The sequence below is a fragment of the Chiloscyllium plagiosum genome, unplaced genomic scaffold (assembly GCF_037043375.1).
Source record: "Chiloscyllium plagiosum isolate Xiang-an unplaced genomic scaffold, Cpla_swu_hap1 HiC_scaffold_20, whole genome shotgun sequence".
Taxonomy (NCBI): domain Eukaryota; kingdom Metazoa; phylum Chordata; class Chondrichthyes; order Orectolobiformes; family Hemiscylliidae; genus Chiloscyllium; species Chiloscyllium plagiosum.
The window spans coordinates 857,597-884,879 of NW_028270158.1; the positions used below are offsets into that span (position 1 = coordinate 857,597).

The 27,283-nt window shown below is 43.9% G+C and overlaps 1 protein-coding gene across 2 annotated transcripts in view; it reads right to left on the reverse strand.

Annotated features, from left to right (window-relative positions):
• vps35l (VPS35 endosomal protein sorting factor like) overlaps positions 1-27,283 on the reverse strand; it is a 155,363-nt gene that overhangs the window by 77,037 nt on the left and 51,043 nt on the right. For both annotated transcript variants that reach the window (XM_043712168.2, XM_087997581.1), the window contains exons 14-17: positions 20,784-20,906; positions 13,121-13,167; positions 12,890-13,001; positions 12,089-12,205 (exon numbers count right to left, since the gene is read on the reverse strand). In XM_043712168.2, coding sequence (XP_043568103.1) covers positions 12,089-12,205; positions 12,890-13,001; positions 13,121-13,167; positions 20,784-20,906 — 399 coding nt within the window. The remainder of the gene's footprint in view (positions 1-12,088; positions 12,206-12,889; positions 13,002-13,120; positions 13,168-20,783; positions 20,907-27,283) is intronic.

Below are 27,283 nucleotides of genomic sequence, written 5' to 3' on the forward strand. Positions count from 1 at the left end.
AGATCTTTCATTAAGAACAGGGAAGGCGATAAAAGAGGGAGGTGTGGCCTTGTTAGTCAAGGACAACATAACGGTTGAAAGATCTTTTGACGGGGACTCGTCTACTGAGGTAGTATGGACTGAAGTTACAAACAGGAGAGGAGAGGATTGGCAAAACAATTCTGGGTAGGAGTGAAAGGAACAGGGTGGTCATTATGAGGGATTTAACATCCCCAACATTGGCTGGAAATGCTATAATTCTAGTATGCCCGATGGATGAGTTTTTGTCCAATGTGTGGAGGGTTTCCTGACACAGTTTGTCGAAGGGCCGACTAGAGGGGAGGCCACACTGGATCTGATGCTTGGTAATGAACCAGGCCAGATGTTTAATTTAGTGGTAGGTGAGTAACTTGGAGAGACTGAGCATAATTCAGTTACGTTTAGTTTAACGATAGAAAGGGATAGGTACATTGCCACAGGGCAAGAGTTAACAATGGGGCAAGGGCAATTATAATGTGATTAGGCAAGACTTGAGAAACATAGAATGGGGTAGCAAAAAGCAGAGGATGGGGACAATTGAAATGTGGAGCTCGTTTAAGGAACAGATATTACATGTCTTTGATAGGTATGTCCCTGTCAGGCAGGGAGGAAGTGAGAAGCTAAGGGAACCGTGGTTTACTACAGAGATTGTATCTCTTGTTAAGCAGGAGGAGGAGGCTTATGTGACAATGAGACGAGATGGTTCAGATGAGGAGATGGAGAGCTACAGATTAGCTAGGAATTATTTAAAGAGACAGTTATAAGAAGAGCAAAGAGAGGACATGAGGAGTCTTTAGCAGGTAGAATAAAAGCGAACCCTAAAACTTTCTATAGGTATGTGAGGAATAAAGGATGACTAGGGTCGGAATAGGCCCAGTCAAAGACAGAAATGCGAAGTTGTGTGTGGACCCTGTGGAGATCAGAGAGGTGCTAAACAAATATTTCTCATCGGTTTTCATTCAGGAAAAGGAGAATATTGTAGAGGAGAAAAATGAGATACACATATTAGACTAGAAAGGATAGAGGTTAGTAAGGAAGGATTATCAATTCTAGAAGGAGTGAAAGTAGACAAGTTCCCTGGACGGGGTGGGATTGATCCGAGGATTCTCTGGGAAGCAAGGCAGGAGGTATTGGAGCCTTTGACTTTGATCTTTGAGTCGTCATTGTCGACAGGATTACAAATGATGTGCCCTTTTCATGAAGGGCAGTAGAGATGACCCAGGTAATTATAGACCAGTGAGCCTTACGTCTGTTGTAGGATAGGTTTTGGAAAGGATTAGGAGAGATAGGATTTATAATCATTTCGCAAGCAACAATTTGATTGGAGATAGTCAACATGGTTTCAGCAAGGGCAGGTTGTGTCTCACAAACCTCTGAGTTTTTTGAGAAGGTGACCAAGTATGTGGATGAGGGTAGGGCAGTTGACGTGGTATACACAGACTTCAGTAAGGCATTTGATAAGGTTCCACATGGTGGGCTGTTGGAAAAAATGCAGAGACATGGGACTGAGTGGTTTAGCACTTTGGATTAGAAACTGGCTTTCTGTAAGAAGGCAGTGAGTGGTGATTGATGGAAAATATTCAGCCTGGAATCCGGTTATGTGTGATGTGCCACAAGGATCTGTTTTGGGACCACTGCTGTTTATCATTTTTATAAATGACATGGATGCAGGCATAGGTGGATGGGTTAGTAAGTTTGCAGAGGACACGAAAGTCAGTGGAGTAGTGGACAGTGTGGAATAATGTTGCAGGTTGCAGGGGGAATTGGATAAACTGCATAATTGGGCTGAGAGGTGGCAAATGGCGTTCAATGCAGATAAATAAGAGGTGATTCACTTTGGGAAGAATAACAGGAAGGCAGAATACTGGGTCAATGACAATGACAAGATTCTTGGTAGTGTGGATGTGCAGACAGATCTTGGAGTCCATGTACATAGATCCGTATGAATACTATATGAAAATGTTGGCGAGGAAGATACAGAGATACTTAGATCTAGACTAGAAGAGATGAAGGTTCACAAGGAAAGAGGTATTAGAAATCCAGCAGAGTGTGAAAATAGACAAGTCCCCTAGGCCAGATGGGATCTATCAGAGGATCCTCTGGGAAGCAAGGGAAGAGATTGCTGAGCCTTTGGCATTGACCTTCAAATCATCATTGTCTACAGGAATAGTGCCTGAGGAGTGGAGGATAGCAAATGTGGTTCCCTTGTTCAAAAAGGGTAGTAGAGACAACCCTGGTAATTACAGACCAGTGAGTCTCACTTCAATTGTTGGTAAAGTGTTGGAAAAAATTATAAGAAATAGGATTTATAACCATCTAGAAAAGAATAATCTCATCAGGAACATTCAGCACGGTTTTGTGAAGGGTAGGTCGTGCCTAATGAATCTTATTGAGTTTTTTGACAAAGTGACCAAACCGGTTGATGTGGTGTATATGGATTTCAGCAAGGCGTTCGATAAGGTTCCCCACAGTAGGCTATTATACAAAATGCAGAGGAATGGGATTGTGGGAAACATAGCAGTTTGGATCAGTAATTGGCTTGCTGAAAGAAAACAGAGGGTTGCTGTTGACGGAACATGTTCATCTTGGTGTCCCATTACTAGCGGCATACCGCAAGGGTCGGTGTTGGGTCCACTGCTGTTCGTCATTTTTATAAATGACCTGGATGAGGGCTTAGAAGGGTGGGTTAGTAAATTTGCAGACGACACGAACGTCGGTGGAGTTGTGGATAGTGACAAAGGATGTAGTAGGTTGCAGAGAGACATAGATAGGATGCAGAGCTGGGCTGAGAGGTGGCAAATGGAGTTTAATGTGGACAAGTGTGAGGTGATTCACTTTGGACGAGTAATCGGAATGCAAAGTACTGGGCTAATGGTAAGAATCTTGGGAGTGCAGATGAGCAGAGTGATCTCGGTGTCCATGTACACAGATCCCTGAAAGTTGCCACCCAGATTGACAGGGTTGTTAAGAAGGCATACAGTGTTTTGGCCTTTATTAATAGAGGGATTGAGTTCCGGAACCAGGAGGTTATGCTGCAGCTGTACAAAGCTCTGGTACGGCCACACTTGGAGTATTGTGTACAGTTCTGGTCACCGCATTATAAGAAGGATGTGGAAGCCTTGGAAAGGGTGCAGAGGAGATTTACTGGGATGTTGCCTGGTATGGAAGGAATGCCTTATGAGGAAAGGCTGAGGGCCTCGAGGCTGTTCTCATTAGAGAGAAGAAGGTTGAGAGGTGACTTAATAGAGACATATAAGATAATCAGAGGGTTAGAGAGGGTGGACCGGGAGAGCCTTTTTCCAAGTACGGGAACGGCAAACACGAGGGGACATAACTTTAAAGTGAGGGGGGATAGGTGGAAGACAGATGTCAGAGGTAGTTTCTTTACTCAGAGAGTAGTAAGGGTATGGAATGCTTTGCCTGCATCAGTAGTAGATTCGCCAAGTTTAAGTGCATTTAAGTCGTCATTAGACAGGCAAATGGACGTACATGGAATAGTGTAGGTGGGATGGGCTTCAGATGAGTATGACAGGGCGGCGCAACATCGATGGCTGAAGGGCCTGTACTGCGCTGTAATGTTCTATGTTCTATCCCTGAAAGTTGCCACCCAGGCTGATAGTGCTGTTAAGAAGGCAAACAGTGTGTTAGGTTTCATTGGTAGAGGGATTGAGTTCTAGAGCTGTAATGTCGTGCTGTACAAAACTCTAGTGCAGTCGCACTTGGAATATTGTGTACAGTTCTGGTTGCCCCATTACAGGAAGGATGTGGATGCTTAAGAAAAGGTGCAGAAGAGATTTACCAGGATGTTGTCTGGTCTGGAGGGAAGGTCTTATGAGGAAAAGCTGTGAAGCTTGGGTCTGTTCTCATTGGAAAGAAAGCGGCTCAGAGGGGATTTGATAAAGACAAAGACATACAAGAGGATTAGATAGGGTAGACAGTGAAAGTCTTTTTCCTCGGATGATGACGTCAGCCCGTACAAGAGGGCATATTGACGGGTGATAGATTTAAGACAGAAATCGGAGGCAGTTTCTGCTGAGGGCGTTGAACGCCTTGCCTGCCAATGTAGTTAACTCTGCCACATTAGGAAACCGTAGAGACAGACGTCATTGCCAGTCCGAGGCGCGGTCAGGTCTGCCAATCAGAAATTGGCAGAGCCGAGCAGTCAGACATCACATAGAGCCGTGGTAATAGGGGACTCCATGGTGAGAGGGACTGAAAGGGGTTTCTGCGGCAACAGGTGGGATTTGAGGATGGTGCGCTGCCTTCCTAGTGCCAGGATTAAGGACATCGCAGAGTGCAGGAAATCCTCAAGACTGAAGGTGAAGAGCCAGATGTGGTGGTGCATGTCAGCACAAATGACGTCAGGAAGAAGAGGAGGGACATTCTACAGCAGGACTTCAGAGAACTCAGAAGAAAGCTGAAAAGCAGGTCATCCAGGGTGTTTATCTCTGGTTTGCTTCCAGTTCCTCGGGCTGGAGAGGACAGGAACAGGGAGATAATGGACTTGAATGTGTGGTTGGGGAACTGGTGCAGGAAGCAAGGATTTAAATTCTTGGATCACTGGGGTATGTTTAGCGGTAAGGATAAATTATACAAGAGGGACGGGTTGCACCTTAATAGGTGGGGGCACTAGCATTCTGGCAGGTAGGTTTGCCACTGCAACACAGCTGCATTTAAACTAAATAGCGGGGGGAGGGGACAAACTGGAAGTTTCAGAAGGAAGTTAAAGGGAAAGTTAGAAGTCAAGAAAGACAACGGAATCAATGGAACAGAAAACTCAAAAAAGGATCATGCCATAAGGTCAAGTGAAATAGGGGTTGATAGGTAGGGTAAGGGGAGAAACAAATTAAAAATATTATGTATGAATGCACGAAACATTAGAAATAAGGTGGATGAACTTGAGGCTCACTTGGAAATTGGCAGTTACGGTGTTGTGGGGATAACTGAGATGTGGCTTCAAGTGCTATCGTAAGGACAGACTGACTGGCAGAGAGGGTGGAGTGGCCTTGTTGGTAATGATATTCAGTCCCTTGCGCAGTGGGACGTAGAATCAGGGGATGTCGAGTCAGTGTGGATAAAGCTGAAAAATTCTAAGGGTAGAAGGACCCTCATGGGAGTTATCTACAGGCCCCCAAACAGTAGCCTGGATGTAGTGTCTAAGTTGAATAAGGTGCTGAAATTGGCCTGTCGCAAAGATATTACTACAGTTATTATGGGGGATTTTAACATGCAGGTAGACTGGGAGAATCAGGATGGTACTGGACCCCAAGAAAGGGAGTTTGTGGAGTGCCTCCGAGATGGATTCTTAGAACAGCTTGTGCTGGAACCTACCAGGGAGATGGCAATTCTGGATCTGGTATTGTGCAACGAACCGGATTTGATCAGGGACCTCGAAATAAAGGAGCCATTAGGAGGTAGCGACCACAACACAATAAGCTTTAATCTGTAGTTTTAAAGGGAGAGGGTAGAATCGGAAGTGACAATATTTCAGTTGAATAAGGGGAACTATGCAGCTATGAGGGAGGAGCTGGCCAAAGTTCAATGGTTCAATACCCTAGCAGGGATGGCAGTGGAACAGCAATGGCAGGTATTTCTGGGTATAATGCAGAAGTTGTAGGATCAGTTCATTCCAAAAAGGAAGAAAGATCCTAAGGGGAGGCAGGGGTGACCGTGGCTGATGATGGAAGTTAAAGACCATTGGATCAGTACCTGGTGCTATGATGTTGTGGCCATAACAGAGACATGGGTTTCTCAGGGGCAGGAATGGTTGCTGGATGTTCCAAGATTTAGAGCATTTAAAATGAATAGGGAGGGGGGAAAAAAGAAGAGGGGGTGTAGCACTACTAATCAGAGAGGGTATCACAGCTACAGAAGCTTCCATTGTTGAGGAGGATCTGCTTACCAAGTCAGTATGGGTGGAAATTCGGAACAGCAAGGGAGCAGTCACCTCTTGAGGGGTTTACTACAGGCCCCCCAATCGCAGCAGGGAGATGGAAGAAAGCATAGCTCGGCAGATTTTGGAAAAGTGTGGATGTAGTAGGGTTGTTGTAATGGGTGACTTTAACTTTCCCAATATTGATTGGAATCTCCTTCGAGCAGAAGATTTGAATGGAGCTGTTTTTGTAAGGTGTGTTCAGGAGGGTTTCCTAACTCAGTACGTTGACAGGCCGATGAGGGGAGATGCCATTCTAGACTTAGTGCTCGGAAACGAGCCGGGGCAGGTATCATATCTTGTGGTGGTAGAGCATTTTGGTGATAGTGACCACAACTGCCTCACATTCTACATAGCTATGGAGGAGGAGAGGATTAGGCAAAATGGGAAGATATTTAATTGGGGAAGAGGAAACTATAATGCAATCAGACATGAGTTAGGAAAAATGGATTGGGAGCAATTGTTCCATGGTAAAGGCACTATAGACATGTGGAGACTGTTTAAGGAACAGTTGTTGCAAAGTGATGAATAAATATGTCCCTCTGAGACAGGAGGAGAAAGTGAGGTCTGCAGATGCTGGAGACAGGCAAGAAAGGGTAAGATAAAGGAACCTTGGATGAGGAGAGCGGTGGAGCTTCTCGTCAAAAGGAAAAAGGTAGCTTACATAAGGTGGAGGAAGCTAGGGTCAAGCTCAGCTCTACAGGATTACAGGCAGGTGAGGAAGGAGCTTAAAAATGGTCTGAGGAGAGCCAGGAGAGGGCATGAGAAAGGCTTGGCAGAACGGATTAGGGAGAACACAAAGGCATTTTACACTTATGTGAGGAATAAGAGAATGGTCAAAGAAAGAGTAGGCCCGATCAGGGATAGCATAGGGAATTTGAATGTGGAGTCTGAGGAGGTAGGTGGAAGCCCTAAATGAGTTTTTTGCTTCTGTCTTTATGAAAGAGACGAACTTTGTAGTGAATGAAACCTTTGAAGAGCAGGTGCGCATGCTGAAATGGATAGATAGAGGAAGCTGATATGCTGAAAATTTTGTCAAACATTAAGACCAGGCCCAGACCCAGACCAGATTTGTCCTCGGCTGCTTTGGGAAACGAGAAATGTAATTGCTTCGCCACTTACGAAGATCTTTTCATCCTCGCTCTCCACTGGAGTCGTACCTGAGGACTGGAGAGAGGCAAATGTAATTCCTCTCTTCAAGAAAGGAAATAGGGAAATTCCCAGCAATTACAGACCAGTAAGTCTCACGTCTGTCGTCTGCAAGGTGTTAGAAAGGATTCTGAGGGATAGGATTTATGACCATTTGGAAGAGCATGGCTTGATTAAATGCAGTCAACACAGCTTTGTGAGGGGCAGGTCATGCCTCACAAACCTTATCAAGTTCTTTGAGGATGTGACTAGAAAAGTTGATGAGGGTCAAGCTGTGGATGTGGTGTATATGGACTTCAGCAAGGCATTTGATTAGGTTTGAGGAGAAAGTGAGGACTGCAGATGCTGGAGATCAAAGCTGAAAATGTGTTGCTGGAAAAGGTTCCCCATGGTAGGCTCATTCAGAAGGTCAGGGGAACATAGCTGTCTGGATACAGAATTGGCTGACCAACAGAAGACAGCGAGTGGTAATAAAGGAAAATATTCTGTCTGGAAGTCTGTGGTGAGTGGTGTTCCACAGGGCTCTGTCCTTGGGCCTCTATTGTTTGTAATTTTTATTAATGACTTGGATGAGGGGATTGAAGTTTGCAGATGACACAAAGGTTGGAGGTGTCGTTGACAGTATAGAGGGCTGTTGTACGCTGCAGCGGGACATTGACAGGATGCAGAGATGGGCTGAGAGGTGGCAGATGGAGTTCAACCTGGATAAATGCGAGGTGATGCATTTTGGAAGGTCGAATTTGAAAGCTGAGTACAGGATTAAGGATAGGATTCTTGGCAGTGTGGAGGAACAGAGGGATCTTGGGGTGCAGGTACATAGATCCCTTAAAATGGCCACCCAAGTGGACAGGGTTGTGAAGAAAGCATATGGTGTTTTGGCTTTCATTAACAGGGGGATTGAGTTTAAGAGCCGTGAGATCTTGTTGCAGCTCTATAAAACTTTGGTTAGACCGCACTTGGAATACTGCGTCCAGTTCTGGTCGCCCTATTATAGGAAAGATGTGAATGCTTTGGAGAGGGTTCAGAGGAGGTTTACCAGGATGCTGCCTGGACTGGAGGGCTTCTCTTATGAGGAGAGGTTGACTGAGCTCGGACTTTTTTCATTGGAGAAAAGGAGGAGAAGAGGGGACCTAATTGAGGGATACAAGATAATGAGAGGCATAGATAGAGTCGATAGCCAGACACTATTTTCCAGGGCAGAAATGACTAACACGAGGGGTCATAGTTTTAAGCTGGTTGTAGGAAAGTATAGAGGGGATGTCAGAGGCGGGTGCTTTACACAGAGTTAAGAGAGCATGGTATGCGTTGCCAGCAGCAGTTGTGGAGGCAGGGTCATTGGGGACATTTAAGGGACTACTGGACATGCATATGGTCACAGAAATTTAAGGGTGCATACATGAGGATCAGTGGTCGGCACAACATCGTGGGCTGAGGGGCCTGTTCTGTGCTGTAATGTTCTATCTTCTATAAATACAAAAGGGAAAAAATATAACATAGCAAAGATGAGTGGGAAATCGGAGGACTGGGAAGCTTTTAACGAACAACAGAAGATAACTAAAAAAGGAATACGCAAAGAAAAAATAAGGTACGAAGGTAAACTGGCCAAAAATATAAAGGAGGATAGTAACAGCTTTTTTAGGAATGTGAAAAGAAACAAAAATGGTGAAGACTAAAATTGGGCCCTTGAAGACAGAAACGGGTGAATTTATTACGGGGAACAAAGAAATGGCAGAAGAGTTTAAATGGTACTTTCGATCTGTCTTCACTGGGGAAGACACGAGCAATCCCCCAGATGTAATAGTGGCTGAAGGACCTGAACAGAAGGGAATTTATATTAGACAGGAAATGGTGTTGAAGAGACTGTTAGGTCTGAAGGCTGGTAAGTTCCCGGGACCTGATGGCCTGCATCCCAGGGTGCTGAAGGAGGTGGCTCGAGACAATAGACAATAGGTGCAGGAGTAGGCCATTCTGCCCTTCGAGCCTGCACCACCATTCAATATGATCATGGCTGATCATCCACAATCAGTATCCTGTTCCTGCCTTACCTCCATAACCCTTGATTCCACTATCCTCGAGAGCTCTATTCAACTCTTTCTTAAAATGAATCCAGAGAGTGGGCCTCCAATGCCCTCTGGGGCAGAGCATTCCACACACCCATCACACTCTGGGTGAAGTTGTTTCTCCTCATCTCTGTACTAAATGGTCTACCCCGTATTTTTAAGCTGTGTCCTCTGGTTCGGGACTCACCCATCAGCGGAAACATGTTTCCTGCCTCCAGAGTGTCCAATCCTTTAATAATCTTTTTCATCTCAATCAGATCCCCTCTCAGTCTTCTAAACTCAACAGTATACAAGCCCAGTCGCTTCAGACTTTCAGTGTAAGGTAATCCCGCCATTCCGGGAATTGACCTCGTGAACCTACGCTGCACTCCCTCAATAGCCAGAATGTCTTTCCTCAAATTTGGAGACCAGAACTGCACACAGTACTCCAGGTGTGGTCTCACCAGGACCCTGTACAGCTGCAGAAGAACCTCTTTGCTTCTATACTCAATCCCTCGTTATGAAGGCCAGCATGCTATTAACCTTCTTCACTACCTGCTGTCCCTGCATGCTTGCCTTCATTGACTGGTGTACAACAACACCCAGATCTCTCTGTACTGCCCCTTTACCTAAATTGATTCCCTTTAGGTAGTAATCTGCCTTTCTCTTCTTGCCACCAAAGTGGATAACCATAAATTTATCCACATTAAACTGCATCTGTCATGCATCTGCCCACTCACCTAACTTGTCCAGGTCACCCTGTAATCTCCTAACATCCTCATCACATTTCACCCTGCCACCTAGCTTAGTATCATCAGCAAATTTACTAATGTTATTACTAATACCATGTTCTATATCATTAACATATTGTAAAAAGCTGCGGTCCCAGTACTGATCCCTACAGTACCCCACTGGTCACTGCCTGCCATTCCGAAATGGAGCCGTTTATCACTACGCTTTGTTTCCTATCAGCCAAACAACTTTCAATCCAAGTTAGTACTTTGCCCCCAATGCCATGCGCCATAATTTATGGGCGGCACGGTGGCACAGTGGTTAGCACTGCTGCCTCACAGCGCCTGAGACCCGGGTTCAATTCCCGCCTCAGGCGACTGACTGTGTGGAGTTTGCACGTTCTCCCCGTGTCTGCGTGAGTTTCCTCCGGGTGCTCCGGTTTCCTCCCACAGTCCAAAGGATGTGCAGGTCAGGTGAATTGGCCATGCTAAATTGCCCGTAGTGTTAGGTAAGGGGTAAATGTAGGGGTATGGGTGGGTTTCGCTTTGGCGGGTCGGTGTGGACTTGTTGGGCCGAAGGGCCTGTTTCTACACTGTAATGTAATGTAATGTAATCTAATCTAATCTAATCTAATAATTTTACTCACTAACCTCCTGTGTGGGACTTTATCAAAAGCTTTCTGAAAGTCCAGGTACACTACATCTACTGGATCTCCCTTGTCCATCTTCAGAGTTACATCCTCAAACAATTCCAGAAGATTAGTCAAGCAGGATTTCCCCTTCATAAATCCATGCTGACTCTGACCTATCCTGTTACTACTATCCAGATGTGTCGTAATTTCATCCTTTATAATAGACTCCAGCATCTTTCCCACCACTGAGGTCAGACTAACTGGTCTATAATTTCCTGTTTTCTCTCTCCCACCTTTCTTAAAAAGTGGTACAACATTAGCCACCCTCCAATCCGCACGAACAGATCCTGAAGAAATTATGGATGCATTGGTTATCATTTTCCAATGTTCTATAGATTCAGGATCAGTTCCCACTTTGGTGGCAAGAACAGGAAGGCAGACTACTACCTAAATGCAGTCAAGTTAGGTAAAGGGGCAGTACAACGAGATCTGGGTGTTGTTGTACATCAGTCAATGAAAGCAAGCATGTAGGTACAGCAGGCAGTGAAGAAAGCTAATAGTATGCTGGCCTTCATAACAAGAGGGATTGAGTATAGAAGCAAAGAGGTCCTTCTGCAGCTGTACATGGCCCTGGTGAGACCACACCTGGAATATTGTGCGCAGGTTTGGTCTCCAAATTTGAGGAAAGACATTCTGGCTATTGAGGGAGTGCAGCGTAGGTTCGCAAGGTCAATTCCCGGAATGGCGGGACTATCTTACGCTGAAAGATTGGAGCGACTTGGCTTGTATACCCTTGAGTTTAGAAAGCTGAGAGGGGATCTGACTGAGATGTATAAGATTATTAAAGGATTGGACACTCTGGAGGCAGGAAGCATGTTTCTGCTGATGGGCGTGTCCCGAACCAGAGGACACAGTTTAGAAATAAGGGGTAGGCCACTTAGAACAGAGTTGAGGAGAAACATCTTCACCCAGAGTGTGGTGGGTGTGTGGAATGGTCTGCCCCAGGAGGCTGTGGAGGCCAAGTCTCTGGATACTTTCAAGAAAGAGTTGGATAGAGCTCTCAAGGATAGTGGAATCAAAGGTTACGGGATGAGGCAGGAACAGGATATTGATTGTGGATGATCAGCCATGATCATAATGAATGGCCTACTCCTGCACATATTGTCTATTAGGGAGATTTAAACAATCCTTGGATAAGCATGTGTATGATGATGGGACAGTGTGGGGGATGGGCTTAGATTAGTTCACTGGTCAGAGCAACAGAGGGCAAAAGGGCCTGTTCTGCGCTGTATTGTTCTATGTTCTATAACTATAGAATTGCAAGTTTTTTTGATTCAAGCTGCAGAATGAATAAAAGCAATTCTTAAAAACATTACACTTCACCTACCACATCCTACAAAAAGAAATGCATGCTACCTATATACAAACATATTGTATATTGACACCAATTCAAATTAATTCTGATAAACTCTCTCGACAAGTATTTCCAAAGAACTTATGTATTATTAATGTTCATAAGATTCAGTTAAGAGTTCAGTCAGATATGGGTTTTCTTACCTAAAAAAGTAAATATAATGATCTACTGACCTGTGGATTCTTAAGTTTGGTAATAACCTTCCAAGCTTCATTCAGAATTTGCAGTCTGTCATTCTCAGGTGGATCAGCCAAAGCCAAGTTCAACCCCAAGGATTGGAAAAGAAGATGCTGCAGTGTAAATAGATCAGAATGCATGAAGTTCACAGTAAACTGCATTAAAGCACAATGATGTTCAAGCACAACACAAAAACTAAAAGACTATAAAAGTGCATGAAGGATAGATGCAATTATACAATGCTTCTGAAAATCTCAAGTCCTAAAGCACTTCGCAACTGATGAAATCCTTCTGAAGAGTGATCACTAATGTAGGAGGGAAGATTTAGCAAGACATAGCAAGATTCCACTAATGAGAATGTGTTCAATGGTGTTTCAGTGATGCAACCATTTAGGATTAACTATCTATCCAAAATGGGATCATTGTTCTCTTAAATTGAGATTAATGTCCCAAACCCACCATGGATTATTATTACATATAAACAAGTAAAGTTACACTTAGGCATCATCGCATCACACGTCTGAGAAACATTTCAAGCTGCTGCACACAAAAAATTTTCAAAGTGATTAACTGGTAGAGACAGCTTGACAATCAATGAAATTACTAACAATTTAATCTGCTTTCATGATATTGCTCAAGGAATGTAAAAATAATTGGAGAAACCTTGTTGCCACAGCTCCCATGGTGCCATGGAACAGATAGACAGGCCTATGTTTAATGGCTGCAGTGTGGGATCTGGAATACAGACGCACATCACAAAATAAATCACCACTTTTTGATGTTGCACATTGGCCTACCTTGGGAAAACCAGACTCCTCACAGTCCTTTATCATTCCAATGAAATCCATAGATCTTGCTGCAATGAATTCCGGTTTAAATGCTGACATTACCGAGTTCAACAGCAAAGCACTATTAGAAATTGTGGGACAGAAGACCAAAACACACATCAGGAGGCATACATAGGCATGTACAAAATTATTTCACACATTTTCATAATGTGGCGGTGTAAATAGTTTTATATCACTTACTTGTTTCCAAGTTTCTTGCATCTGTCCATCATTTCTGTAAGTAAAGTCTGTAAATAATCATAACAAATGCAGTTTGAAAGCAGCCCATCTGCGCACAAGGTAAGGCATGTGACTAATTCATCTAGTTCCTTTCTTTTAATGTTTCTATTTCAGTAATACATTGAATCATCTAAACTATATGGACCTCAATCAGGCATTCGACAAGGTTCACCATTGCAGACTGTTTAGGAAGGTTAAATCCCATGGAATACAGGGTGAACTAGCCATTTGGCTACTGAACTGGCTCAAAGGTGCAAGACAGAGGGTGGTGGTGGAGGGTTGTTTTTCAGACTGGAGGCCTGTGACCAGTGGAGTGCCACAAGGATCAGTGCTGGGCCCTCTACTTTTTGTCATTTACATAAGTGATTTGGATGTGAGCATAAGAGGTACAGTTAGTAAGTTTGCAAATGACACCAAAATTGGAGTTGTAGTGGACAGCGAAGAGGGTTATCTCAGATTACAACAGGATCTTGATCAGATGGGCCAATGGGGTGAGAAGTGGCAGATGCAGTTTAATTCAGATAAATGTGACGGGCTGTATTTTGGGAAAGCAAATCTTAGCAGGATGTAGACACATAATGGTAAAATCCTAGGGAGTTTTGCTAAACAAAGAGACATTGGAGTGCAGGTTCATAGCTCCTTGAAAGTGGAGTCGCAAGTAGATAGGATAGTGAAGACGGCGTTTAGTATGCTTTCCTTTAATTGATCAGAGTATTGAATACAGGAGTTGGGAGGTCATGTTGTGGCTGTACAGAACATTGGTTAGGCCACTGTTGGAATACTGATTGTTTACATAGGAGGGATACCAAGATTGCAATGTTGCAAAATTTGAAAGGGTTCAGAAAAGATTTATAAGGATGTTACCAGGGTTGGCAGATTTGAGCTATAGGGACAGGCTGAACAGGCTGGGGCTGTTTTCCCTGGAGTGTTGGAGGCTGAGGGGTGATTTTGTAAACCTCTATAAAGGTCATGAGGGGCATGGATAGGATAAATAGACAAAGTCTTTTCCCTGGGGTGTGGGAGTCCAGAACTAGAGGGTATAGGTTTAAGGTGAGAGGGGAAAGATATAGAAGAGACCTAAGGGGAAACTTTTTCACACAAGAGGGTGGTGCGTGTATGGAATGAGCTGCCAGAGGAAGTGGTGGAGGCTGGTACATTGCAACATTTAAAAGGCATCTGGGTGGGTATATGAATAGGAAGGGCGTGGAGGGATATGGGCCGGGTGCTGGCAGCTGGGACTAGATTGGGTTGGGATACTTGGCCGGCATGGACGGGTTGGACCAAGGGGTCGGATTCCGGGCTGTACATTTCTATGACTCTAGTCGATTATATATTTTATAATATTTACAGCACACAATTTATCTTAAACATTTAAGCAGCTTTTTACATTTTGTACTTCAACACCACAAAACACTGAAAACACCCATAAAGCATAATCTGTGCACACCATACACCCTTTTGAAATATATAATTAAGACAACAGAACATGTCCAGGTTGGCACTGGCATCAAGGAAAACCCAAAGACATTTTATAAGTATATTAGGAACAAGGAGGAAAGGATTGGACATGTCAGAGACCAAAAGGACAAACTGTGTGTGAGGCCAGTGGATATGGGGGAGGGCTTAAATGAATATTTCTCAACTGTATTCGCAAGAGAAAGACATTGTAGCTTGAGATTTCAGTTGAAAAGATGAGGTTTTACAACATGTTAAGATTACTAAGGAAAAAGTGTTACATGTTTTAGTAGGCATAAAAGATGCTTGACTCTCCAGGGCCTGATGAGACATATCCCAGATTGCAATGGGAGGAGATTGCTGAGGCCCTGGCAGAGATATTTAATAAGTAGCTAGCCACAGGTTAAGTGCCAGATGATTGAAGGATAGCTAACATGGTTCTTTTGTTCGAGAAAAGCAGCAGGGATAGGCTGGGTAATTATAGACTGGTTAATCTGATGTCAGTGATAAGGAAATTATTGCAAAAAAAAGTCTGAAGGACAGGATTAATCAATATTCGGAAAGGCAGGGATTGATTATGGATAGTCAGCATGGATGTGATACAGGGATTTACTGTCAGGCTAATTCAATTGAGTTTTTGAAAATCTGACTAAATAGATTGATGAGGATAGTACACTTGATCTGGTTTACATGGATTTCATTAAAGATTTTGACAAGGTCTGTCATAGAAGGCTAGACCAAAAGGTAAGAGCCACAGGATCCAAGGCAAATTGGCAAACTGGATCCAACACTGGTTTATTTCTAAAGAATAAAGAACAGTACAGCACAGGAACAGACTCTTCTGCCCTCCAAGCCTGCACTGACACATTTTGCCCTTCCATACTAAAATGATCCTAGTTTGTAGGATCCTTATCCTTCTAATTCCTTCCTGTTCATGTCTTCGTCCAGGTGGTTCTTGAATGCTGCTATTGTGTCTGCGACCACCACCTCCTTTGGCAGTGTGTTCACCATCCTTTGCATGAAAATCTTGCCTCACACATCTCTCAAACTTGCCCACCTCCCACACCTTGAACCTGCATCCCCTAGTAACTGACCCCTCCACACTGAATGGCATGGATAGGATGGGTGGAAAGTATGAGGCTTTCTCTCAATCTAATAAACCTCTATCAGGTTGCCCCTCAACCTCTTGTGTTCCAGTGAAAACAAGCCCAATTTAACACCTTTATCTGAGGACGGCTGTTATCCTTATCCATGAGTATCTTAAAACTCACCCTATTATGGTCACTACTCCCAAAATGCTCCCCCACCTGGCCGGGTTCATTTCCCAAAACCAGATCCAGGTTAATCCCTTCCCTGGTTAGACTGATTACATACTGTCAAGAAACCTTCCTGAATGGCCCTTACAAATTGTGCCCCATCCAAGCCCCTGGCGTGAAGTGAGTCCCTGTCAAAATAGGGGAAATTAAAATCACCCACCAAAACAACACTGCTATTATTACATCTTCCCAAAATCTGTCTGCATATCCTCACTTCTCCCTGTGGCAGTTGGGAGGCCTGTACTATACCCCAGCATTGAGATTTCACCCTTCCCATTCCTGAGTTCTGCCTCACTGCACGAATCCTCTGATACATCCTCCCTCAGTGCAGCTGATAGATACTCCTTTACCAATGATGTAACTCACCCACCCCTTTTACATCTCCTTCTATCACACCTAAACCATCTAAATTCCAACGCATTCAGCTGCCAATCCTGTCTCCGTAATCACAATAATGGCATAGTTCCAAGTACTCTACCTTGCCTATTATACTTTGCACATTGAAACACATGTATTTCAGAGGGCACCTCCCTTGCTCCGAGTTTCCCTGCCTGTTCTTGTTCTTAGACTTGTTTGCCTTGGTTTCTACCTCTCCCTCAATTTCTTCATTGACTGTCCTACTTCCCTGGCTCCCATTCCCCTGCACAGTAGTTTAAACCCTCTCCAAAGGAGGCAAAGAGTGATCGTGAAGTGTTGTAGTTGCAATTGGAAATCTGTGACCAGCAGTATACCACAGGGATTAGTGCTAGGACCCTGTTGTACATTCACAACCTGAATGTGAATGTGGAAGGTATAATTGTTAAGTTTGCAGATTATACAAAATTGGTGGTGCTGTTGATAGTGAGGGGGATGGTCTCAGGCTGCAGTCTGATATTCATCAGCTGGTAAACTGGGCAGAGCAATGGCACATGGAATTTAATTCTAAAAACGGCATTTGGGGATAAAGCATATTTGGGGAGACAATGGCCTAGTGGTATTATCATGAGACTATTAATCCAGAAACCCTGGTAATGTGTCAGGGACCTGGATTTGAATCTTGCCATGGCAGCAGGTGGAATTTAAATAAAATATCTGGAATTAGGAGTCTAAAGATGACTATAAAACCATTGTCAATTCTCAGAAAAATATTAAATCGGATTGACTAATCTAAAATATGAAAGGAAACTGTCACCCTTACTCCATCTGACCTATACATGACTCCTGAGAGAGTCACACTTTCCTCATTCCTGAAGAAGGGCTTATGCCCGAAACGTCGATTCTCCTGTTCCTTGGATGCTGTCTGACCTGCTGCGCTTTTCCAGCAACATATTTTCAGCTCTGATCTCCAGCATCTGCAGTCCTCACTTTCTCCTGAGAGCGCGCAATGGACTTGATGTGACTTCAGTCTATGCAATCAGGGATCGGTAATAAATACTAATCTGGCCAGTGATACCCACAACAAAAGTGATACAATTTGGAAGGTCTTAATAAGGAAAGATTATACACAATGATTGGTAGGTCTGTAGGGTGTACTGTATCAAGGGTGTGGTGCTGGGAAAGCACAGCAGGTCCAAGGAACAGGAGCGGGAGAATAGATGTTGTAGTTGCAATTGGAAGGCGGTTCTGAGTCCGAGGGGTGGGACTGAGATAAGGTGGGGGGAGGGGAAAGGAGGAAGCTGGAGAAATCTGCATTCATCCCTTGTGGTTGGAGGGTTCCTAGATGGAAGATGAGGCGCTCTTCCTCCAGGCGTTGTGTTGCCATGGTATGGCGATGGAGGAAGCCAAGGATCTGCATGACCTTGGTGGAGTGGGAGGGGGAGTTAAAGTGTTCAGCCACCCGATGTGGCCTCCTCTACATTGGGGAGACAGGCCGCCTACTTGTGGAACGTTTCAGAGAACACCAACCAACCCAACCGCCCTGTGGCTGAACACTAACTCCCCCTCCCACTCCAAAAGTACTTTCCTTTAAACAACCGCCAAACCTCAAACAGATCATTGTTCGTAGCAAACTGCCCGGCTCTCAGGACAACTCCATACAACCCTGTCACGGTGGACGCTGCAAAACGTGTCAGATTGTGGACATAGATACCACTATTACGCGTGGGAACACCTCCCACCGTGTATATGGCGGGTACTCATGTGACTCAGCCAACATTGTCTATCTTATACGTTGCAGGCAGGGATGCCCGGAGGCATGGTACATTGGGGAAACCGAGCAAAGGCTACGACAACGGATGAATGGGCGGCGCACAACAATCAACAGACTGGGCGGCGCACAACAATCAACAGACAGGACAGTTCCCTCCCAGTTGGGGATCACTTCAGTAGTCCAGGACATTCAGCCTCGGACCTTCGGGTGACCATCCTCCAAGGTGGACTTTGGGACAGGCAGCAGAGGAAAGTAGATATCAGCCTCTGCTCGGCCAAGTTCAGTACCCATAGGGAGGGCCTCAACCGGGACTTTGGGTTCATGTCACATTATAGGTGTTCACCATTGCACTACACACACACACACACCCTTATAGACACACAGACTCCCACACATGCACCCTCTCACAGACCTAAGACACTCTGCACTCACTATACACACACACACACACACACACATTCTCACACTCACAACCCCCACCCCAGACAGACACACACAGACAGACAAAGACCCACATGCACACATATATTTTGTGTGTGGCGAATTTTTTTTGGTACTTTCAGAGTTACATTGCACTTTGCTCAAAAACCACATACATTCATGTCGAACTCTGAGCTCAAAAACTGCATGAATTTATGTAAAACTCTGTTATCTCACTTTTTAGATTGGAATCAATCTAAACATCAGATCATAGACAGAGAACACAGGGGGCTAACACCTTCAACATATTGTCCAGCTATCACCATTGTTAACAGCTAACCCAAGAATGCAACTTTAAAAAAAGGGTTTTGTGATTTACACATGAAAGAAGTGAAACTATCACTGTTTTCTAACAGATGAAAGGCTTAACAGACAATCAATTCTTCAATGTATAATTTCAGTTACATCACACTGCAAAGTTTTGCTATAAATTCTGTGTTCCGATCGAGCCCTCCACAATCACCTGATGAAGGAGCGTCGCTCCGAAAGCTAGTGTGCTTCCAATTAAACCTGTTGGACTATAACCTGGTGTTGTGTGATTTTTAGCAGTTATTCAGAACTGGCTTGCCCAAAGAAGACAGAGGATAGTGGTGGAAGGATGTTTCTCAGGCTGGAGGTCCGGGACGAGCAGTGTTCTACAGGGATCCGTACTGGGACCTCTGCTGTTTGTTGATATATATTATATATTTATCTACATATAAATGACTTGGATGAAAACGTAGCTGGGTGGGTTAGTAAGTTTGCAGACGATACAAAGATTGGTGGAGCTGTGGAGAATGTAGAAGGCTGTCAAAGGATACAGCAGGATATAGATCAGTTACAGATATGTGGAGAGAAATGGCAGATGGAGTTTAGTCTGGGTATATGTCAGGTGCTGTACTTTGGGAGATCAAATGTTAAGGGAAGTATACAGTTAATGCAGGACCCTGAACAGCATTGGTGGACAGAGGGATCTTGGGATTTAAGTCCACAGCTCCCTGAAAGTGGCCATGTAAGCTAATTGGGTGGTGGAGGAGGCATGTGGCATGCTTGCCTTTATTGGTCAGGGCACTGAGTACAAGAGTCAGGATGACATTTTGCAGCTTTATAAGACTTTGGTTAGGGCACACTTAAGAGTATTGCGTTCAATTCGGATTGCCACATTACAGGAAATATGCGGAGGCTTTGGAGAACGTGCAGAAGAGATTCATAAGGAGAAGCTAGAAGAATGTGGTTCCCTTGTTCAAAAATGCCAAAAGAGTACTCTGACAATGAACTATGATACATATCAACAGTTTTAATGGGCTTGCACTTTTGTCCAACGTCTCCTATTTCTCCTATGATGCTACAGGCACCAACATGAGAACCATCCAAGCATTGAAAACTGTCAAATCAATAAAGTGAATGAAACATAATCCTGCATTTCTATAAAAAGCTGAGGCAAAATAATAAAACAAAAGGTACTGACCCTGGGCTGATGTTGCAAATTTGCTAGCAATTGGCTTTGAGTTAGCCTTGGAACTATGAATGACATGGTTACCTTTTCAATCACGGAAAAGCATGCAAGAGGGGAACACATTGCAAAGGGAGTAGAAAATAACTGGAAACCAATTTTTTTTGGATGGGGAGAGGCAAAAAAAAAAAGAAAATGCATTACAAACATAAATTTAAGGGACTCAAAATCATTAAAACTGAACACTACAACACTGACCTACCAGAAACGTCAGAAAGACGTTGAACCTATTGATCAAGATTTGGAGAACGAGGAAAAGGTGAAGTCTTGTTACTGATTTCCAGAAATCTTCAAATGGAAAATTAGAAAATGCATTTAAGCCCTTATAAATATTATTGGAAGCTGCTAAATGGACTTTCTGTTTATTTACAAGTTAACAGTAGAGCTAAATGTTTATTATGCCTACTCTAAGTTTTAAATGGAATGCTGCTACTAAAATAATTAATGCAATAATATTAGAAAATTGTCTTGTTTTAATATATAATCAGTCAGTGCACCTACAAAATGGATATATTTTGGACTGTTTGGCCGGTTTTTAGAGCATATTTCTGACCAGGTTATAAACTAGCTCATCACTCCCGAGTCACTTACTACAAGAACCTGTGTAGAAGCTGTTTGCACAGCAAGGATGAAAGATGCCTCTCAGTACAGCATACAATGGATTCCAGGTTTGCAGAGTGAAGCACAACTTTGTTTCATAGCATAACAATAAAACATTTCATATACTCAAATTTCAAGAAAATTAAAATGAACCTCTGGTGCTCTGTATGCAATACATTGAAGAATCCAGTCTATAGCAGGAGAATATAGTGTAAGGTAGACTGGGATTTCCACCCGCTGCACAGCGAGCTGGTTTTGAACTGTTTCGCCATGAATCTGTATTGAATAAAATAATAGTTATCAATGAATTATAATATTTGACATCGTTAATTAACAAAACAATGTGATTTTGGAGAAGATTTGTAGCTCAGGTTGTAAGTTTGCTCGCTGAGCTGATAGACTTGTTCTCAGACGTTTCATCACCATGCCAGGTAACATTATCAGTGAGACTTCGATGAAGCGCTGGTGCTTTGTCCCGCTTGCTATTTATCGGTCTTGGTCTGAAAAAGCAAACACACTATTCGCAGTTAAAAATCACACAACACCAAGTTATAGTCCAACAGGTTTAATTGGAAGCACACTAGCTTTCAGAGCGACGCTCCTTCATCAGGTGATAGGCACCATCACCTGATGAAGGAGCGTCGCTCCAAAAGCTAGTGCTTCTAATTAAACCTGTTGGACTATAACCTGGTGTTGTGTGATTTTTAACTTTGTACACCCCAGTCCAACACCGGCATCTCCAAATCATGACACTATTCGCAGATACTGATACCCACCAACAGGTGGCGATGGACCCAATTCCACAGCAAGAAAACCATATTACAGCTAGACCTGAGAAGACTTTGCAATACGAGTGAAATTAACAAGACAAACCTCCAAAGAATGAAACCTGAAGAATCCAACACACCTAGTTGCTCCTGACTACCAAAAAGATAGATAAACAAGGGGCCTCCCTCAGTCTCACTTTCCGGTACACTGACATACAAATTAGCAAAGGAACTGCAATGCAACCTGAAACACCTAGAAGACCCTAGCCACTCAATCCAGGAATTCTTTTAACATCAAAGACACCAAGGTAGAGAACAACAAGGTCATGGTTTCCTTCAACGCGGCATCCCTACTCACATCAATAAACATCACCCTAGCCAAAGATACACTGACGTCATACTAGACCAATCAAGGACACAAACTCTGGGAAGCTTTCTCTGGGAAGCAAGGGAGGAGATTGCAGAGCTATTGGCCTTGATTTTTATGTCCTCTTTGTCTACAGGAGTAGTGCCAGAAGACTGGAGGATAGCAAATGTGGTTCCCTTGTTCAAAAAGGGGAGTAGGGATAACCCTAGTAACTATAGGCCGGTGAGTCTCACTTCTGTTGTGGGCAAAGTCTTAGAGAGAATTGTAAGGGATAGGATTTATGCACATCTGGATAGGAATAATGTGATCAAGGATAGTCAGCATGGTTTTGTGAAGGGCAGGTCGTGCCTCACAAACCTTATTGAATTCTTTGAAAAGGTGACGAAGGAGGTTGATGAGGGGAAAGCGGTAGATGTGGTATATATGGATTTTAGTAAGGCGTTTGATAAGGTTCCCCATGGTAGGCTACTGCAGAAAATACGGTGATATGGCATTCAGGGTGAGTTGGAGGTTTGGATTAGGAATTGGCTGGATGGAAGAAGACAGAGGGTAGTAGTTGATGGCAAAGTTTCTTCATGGAGTGCCGTCACTAGCGGTGTTCCGCAAGGATCTGTTTTGGGACCATTGCTGTTTGTCATTTTTATAAATGACCTGGAAGAGGGGTTAGAAGGTTGGGTGAGCAAGTTTGCGGATGATACGAAAGTCGGAGGAGTTGTTGACAGTGAGGAAGGATGTGGCAGGTTACAGCAGGATATAGAGAAGCTGCAGAGCTGGGCAGAAAGGTGGCAAATGGAATTCAATGTAGCTAAGTGTGAGGTGATTCACTTTGGGAAGAATAACAAAAAGATGGGGTACTGGGCTAATGGTCGGATACTTGGTAGTGTGGATGAGCAGAGGGATCTTGGTGTCCATGTACACAGATCTCTGAAAGTTGCCACCCAGGTAAATAGTGCGGTGAGGAAGGCATATGGCGTACTGGCTTTTATTGGTAGAGGAATTGAGTTCCGGAGTCCTGAGGTCATGATGCAGTTGTATAAGACTCTGGTGCGGCCGCATCTGGAATATTGTGTGCAGTTTTGGTCGCCATACTATAGGAAGGATGTGGAGGCACTGGAACGGGTGCAGAGGAGGTTTACCAGGATGTTGCCTGGTATGGAAGGAAGATCGTATGAGAAAAGACTGAGACACTTGGGGCTGTTTTCATTAGAGAAAAGAAGGTTTAGGGGTGACTTGATTGAGGTGTACAAGATGATTAGGGGGTTAGATAGGGTTGACAGTGTGAACCTTTTCCCGCGTATGGAGTCGGGTATTACAAGGGGGCATAGCTTTAAATTAAGGGGGGGTAGATATAGGACTGAAGTTAGGGGTAGGTTCTTCACTCAGCGAGTCGTGAGTTCATGGAATGCCCTGCCAGTAGCAGTGGTGGACTCTCCCTCTTTATGGGCATTTAAGCGGGCATTGGATAGGTATATGGAGGATAGTGGGTTAGTATAGGTTAGGTGGGCTTGGATCGGCGCAACATCGAGGGCCAAAGGGCCTGTACTGCGCTGTATTCTTCTATGTTCTATGTTCTAAACACCAGACAGCACCAACCCCATCAGCAAGGACAGCATCCTCAAACTAGTAGACCTGTGCCTCACAACCTATTTTAACTTCAATGACAAGACCTACAAACAAATCAATGGGATGCCTATGCAATCACCAATATCACAACTCTTTGCAGAAGCAGTTATGCAGAGGTTAGAACGAACAGTCCTTTCCACGATCCAGCCCAAGCTTTGGGTCTGCTATGTGGATGACACCTTTGTCATCATGAAACACAACAAGTTAGAAGAAACCCACATACACAAACAACATCCTTGCTGGTACAGAGTTCACCAATGAGCAAGAGAACAACAACAGACTCCTCTTCCTAGACGTCACGATAGGATGCAAAGCCAATTGAAAGCCACACACACTGACCAGATACTCAACTATAGGAGCAATGATCCCAATGTGCACAAACGGAGCTGCATTAGGACATTATTTAAACGTGCCACAACACACTACAGCACCCTGGAACTAAAAGAAGCTGAGGAAAAATACCTGTACAACATATTCAGGAACAATGGTTACCCGATAAGCGTAGTCCACGAATTCCGACATAACAGACCTAAACAAAAAGACGCAACACATCCAGAGACTCTAGCCACTCCACCATTCATTAAAGACACCTCGGAGATGACGACCAGACTACTATGCCCCGAGGCACCATGGTAGCCCACAAACCAACCACCGCACCGAAACAGCTCCAGATGAATTTAAAAGGACCGTGTACCAATAACCAGCTGACGAATGTCATATACAAAATACCCTGCAAGGATTGCAACAAACATTACATTGAATAGATGGGCAGGAAAGATGGCGGCTAAGAGGGGATTTGATAGAGACATACAAGATGATCAGAGGATTAGATAGGGTAGACAGTGAAAGTCTTTTTCCTAGGATGATGATGTCAGCCTGTATGAGGGCGCATAACTACAAATTGAGGGGTGATAGATTTAAGAGATGTCAGAGGCAGGTTCTTTACTCAGAGTAGTAAGGGCGTGGAATGCCCTACCTGCTAATGTATTTAACTCAGCCACAATCCTTGGATATGCACATGGATGATGGGATAGTGTAGGGGGATGAGCTGAGAATAGTTCACAGGTCAGCACAACATTGAGGGCCGAAGGGCCGATTTTGCACTATATTGTTCTACGTTCTATTAAACTCGGCACCAGGAAACATGAGCACCAACTAGCCACCAACAGGCATGACTAACAATCACTAGTATCCATACTCACAGATGAAGAGGGACACCAGTTCAACTGGGACAATACATCCATCCTGGGGCAGGGTAAACAAAAGACCCACACGGGAATTCCAAGAGGCCTGGCATTCAAACGGAAACTCCATCAACAAACTCATCAATTTGGATCCCATTTGCCAACCTCTCAGAAAAAGAATCGGAAGTGATATCACCCACCTCAACACACCAAGACACATAAATAGCTAGCAGGACAGAACACTAGCACTTCACCGGAGTCTCACTGATGATGTTACCAAGCATGGTGATGAAACATCTGATAACAAATGTACCAGCTCAGCAAGCAAACTTACAACCTAACAAAATTATCAAGTACATCTGAACTATGTACGAAGGCACCCAGATTTTTCTAACACACAGGTGTATGTTGAGAGCTTCAAGCATTATAATAGTAATAATACCTTTAAAGTATCCATATTAGTGAGATTGCAATAAGCAACAATTCTTAAACAAAAATGGCCCCTTAACAAAGGGAATAGAAGTAAAGAACCCGCATTAACTGCTTCACCTCATAGATAAAAGACAGGTATCAGTACTACAGCCCCACAAATCATTGATGCCAATAACAGCAATCTGTTCAACATGAACTCTAACACCACTCAGAGGACCAGATTTTATAAACCCCATTGATATTGCCAGCCGTACCACTGATAAGATTACAGAACTTTACAGTACTGTTGAGTGTAATTATAGGCAATAAATGATAAAATAAAATTTTCTCAGATGGGTTTGGAGAGATCACCAGTGATTGGATCTTGAAGACAGATCTTTGAAAGTTGCCACCCAGGTAAATAGTGCGGTGAAGAAGGCATATGGCGTACTGGCTTTTATTGGTAGAGGAATTGAGTTCCGGAGTACTGAGGTCATGTTGCAGTTGTATAAGACTCTGGTGCGGCTGCATCTGGAGTATTGTGTGCAGTGTTGGTCGCCATACTATAGGAAGGATGTGGAGGCACTGGAACGGGTGCAGAGGAGGTTTACCAGGATGTTGCCTGGTATGGTAGGAAGATTGCATGAGGAAAGGCTGAGGCACTTGGGGCTGTTTTCATTGGAGAAAAGAAGGTTTAGGGGTGACTTGATAGAGGTGTACAAGATGATTAGGGGTTTAGATAGGGTTGACCGTGAGAACCTTTTTCCACGTATGGAGTCAGCTATTACAAGGGGGCATAGCTTTAAATTAATGGGGGGTAGATATAGGACAGATGTTAGGGGTAGGTTCTTTACTCAGCGAGTCGTGAGTTCATGGAATGCCCTGCCAGTAGCAGTGGTGGACACTCCCTCTTTATGGGCATTTAAGCAGGCATTGGATAGGCATATGGAGGATAGTGGGCTAGTGTAGGTTAGGTGGGCTTGGATTGGCGCAACATCGAGGGCCAAAGGGCCTGTACTGCGCTGTATTCTTCTATGTTCTATGTTCTAAGAGTTCAGCTGAGTATTGGCATTGGTACATTATATATTCTTGGAACGATGTATTGTGGAGTACATCGACAATTGCAAAAAGGACAAATGAATCAAGCACAGAGGCAGATCGATAGTAACCCGTATAATGCAAATGCCTGATAAATCTGCTCAAACTCTTAGGAGATAACAAGCACGTTATATAAAGGAAAGCCAGTGGAATGATCTACTTAGAATTCCAGAAGGCCTTTCACAGGTGCCACACAGGAGGGTGCCAAGAAAGATAAGAGCCTATGGTGTTATGGACAAGGTACTGGCATAGATAGAGGATCGGCCAACTGGCAGAAGGCTGAGAATGGGAATAAAGAAGTCTTTTGCAGTGCTCGGACCACCACTATTTGTGAGATATTTTCACAATCTGGAAAAAGAAATTGACAGCATTGTTGTGAAGTTTGCAGATGACACAAAGATAAGTGGAGCGGCAGTAGTGTTGAGGAAGTTCTTTGGCCAAGATCTTTGCTTCCTCACTCTCCATGGGAGTCGTACCAGAGGATTGAAGGGAGGCAAATGTTGTTCCTCTTTTCAAGAAGGGGAATAAGGAAATCCCTGGCAATTATAGACCAGTCAGTCTTAAGTCTGTGGTCAGCAAGGTTTTGGAAAAAACTTCTGAGGAATATGCTTTATGATTACTTGGAAAAACATAACGTGATTAAAGGCAGTAAGCATGGCTTTGTGAGGGGCAGGTCATGCCTCACAAATCTTATTGAGATCTTTCAGGAGGTGATGAGACATGTCGACTAAGGTTGAGCAGTGGATGCGATGTATATGGACTTCAGCAAGGCATTTTATAAGGTTCCCCATGGTAGGCTCATTCATAAAGTCAGGAGGTATGGGATGCAGGGAGACCTGACTATCTGCATTCAAAATTGGTTGGCTAACAGAAGGCAAAGAGTGGTTGTAGAAGGAAAGTATTCTGCCTGGAGGTCAATGATCAGTGGTTCCCCATAGGGCTCTGTTCTTGGGCCTCTGCTGTTTGTAGTTTTTAATAAATGGCTTGGATGAGGAGGTTGAGGGGTGGGTTAGTAAATTTGCAGATGACACAAAGGTTGGAGGTGCCCGTTGATAGTACTGAGGGCTACTGCAGCACAACACAGACATGATGCAGAGTTGGGCTGAGAAATGGCAGATGGAGTTCAACCTGGGTAAATGTGATGTGATACATTTTGGAAGGTCGAACTCGAATACTGAATATAGGATTAAATACAGGATTCTT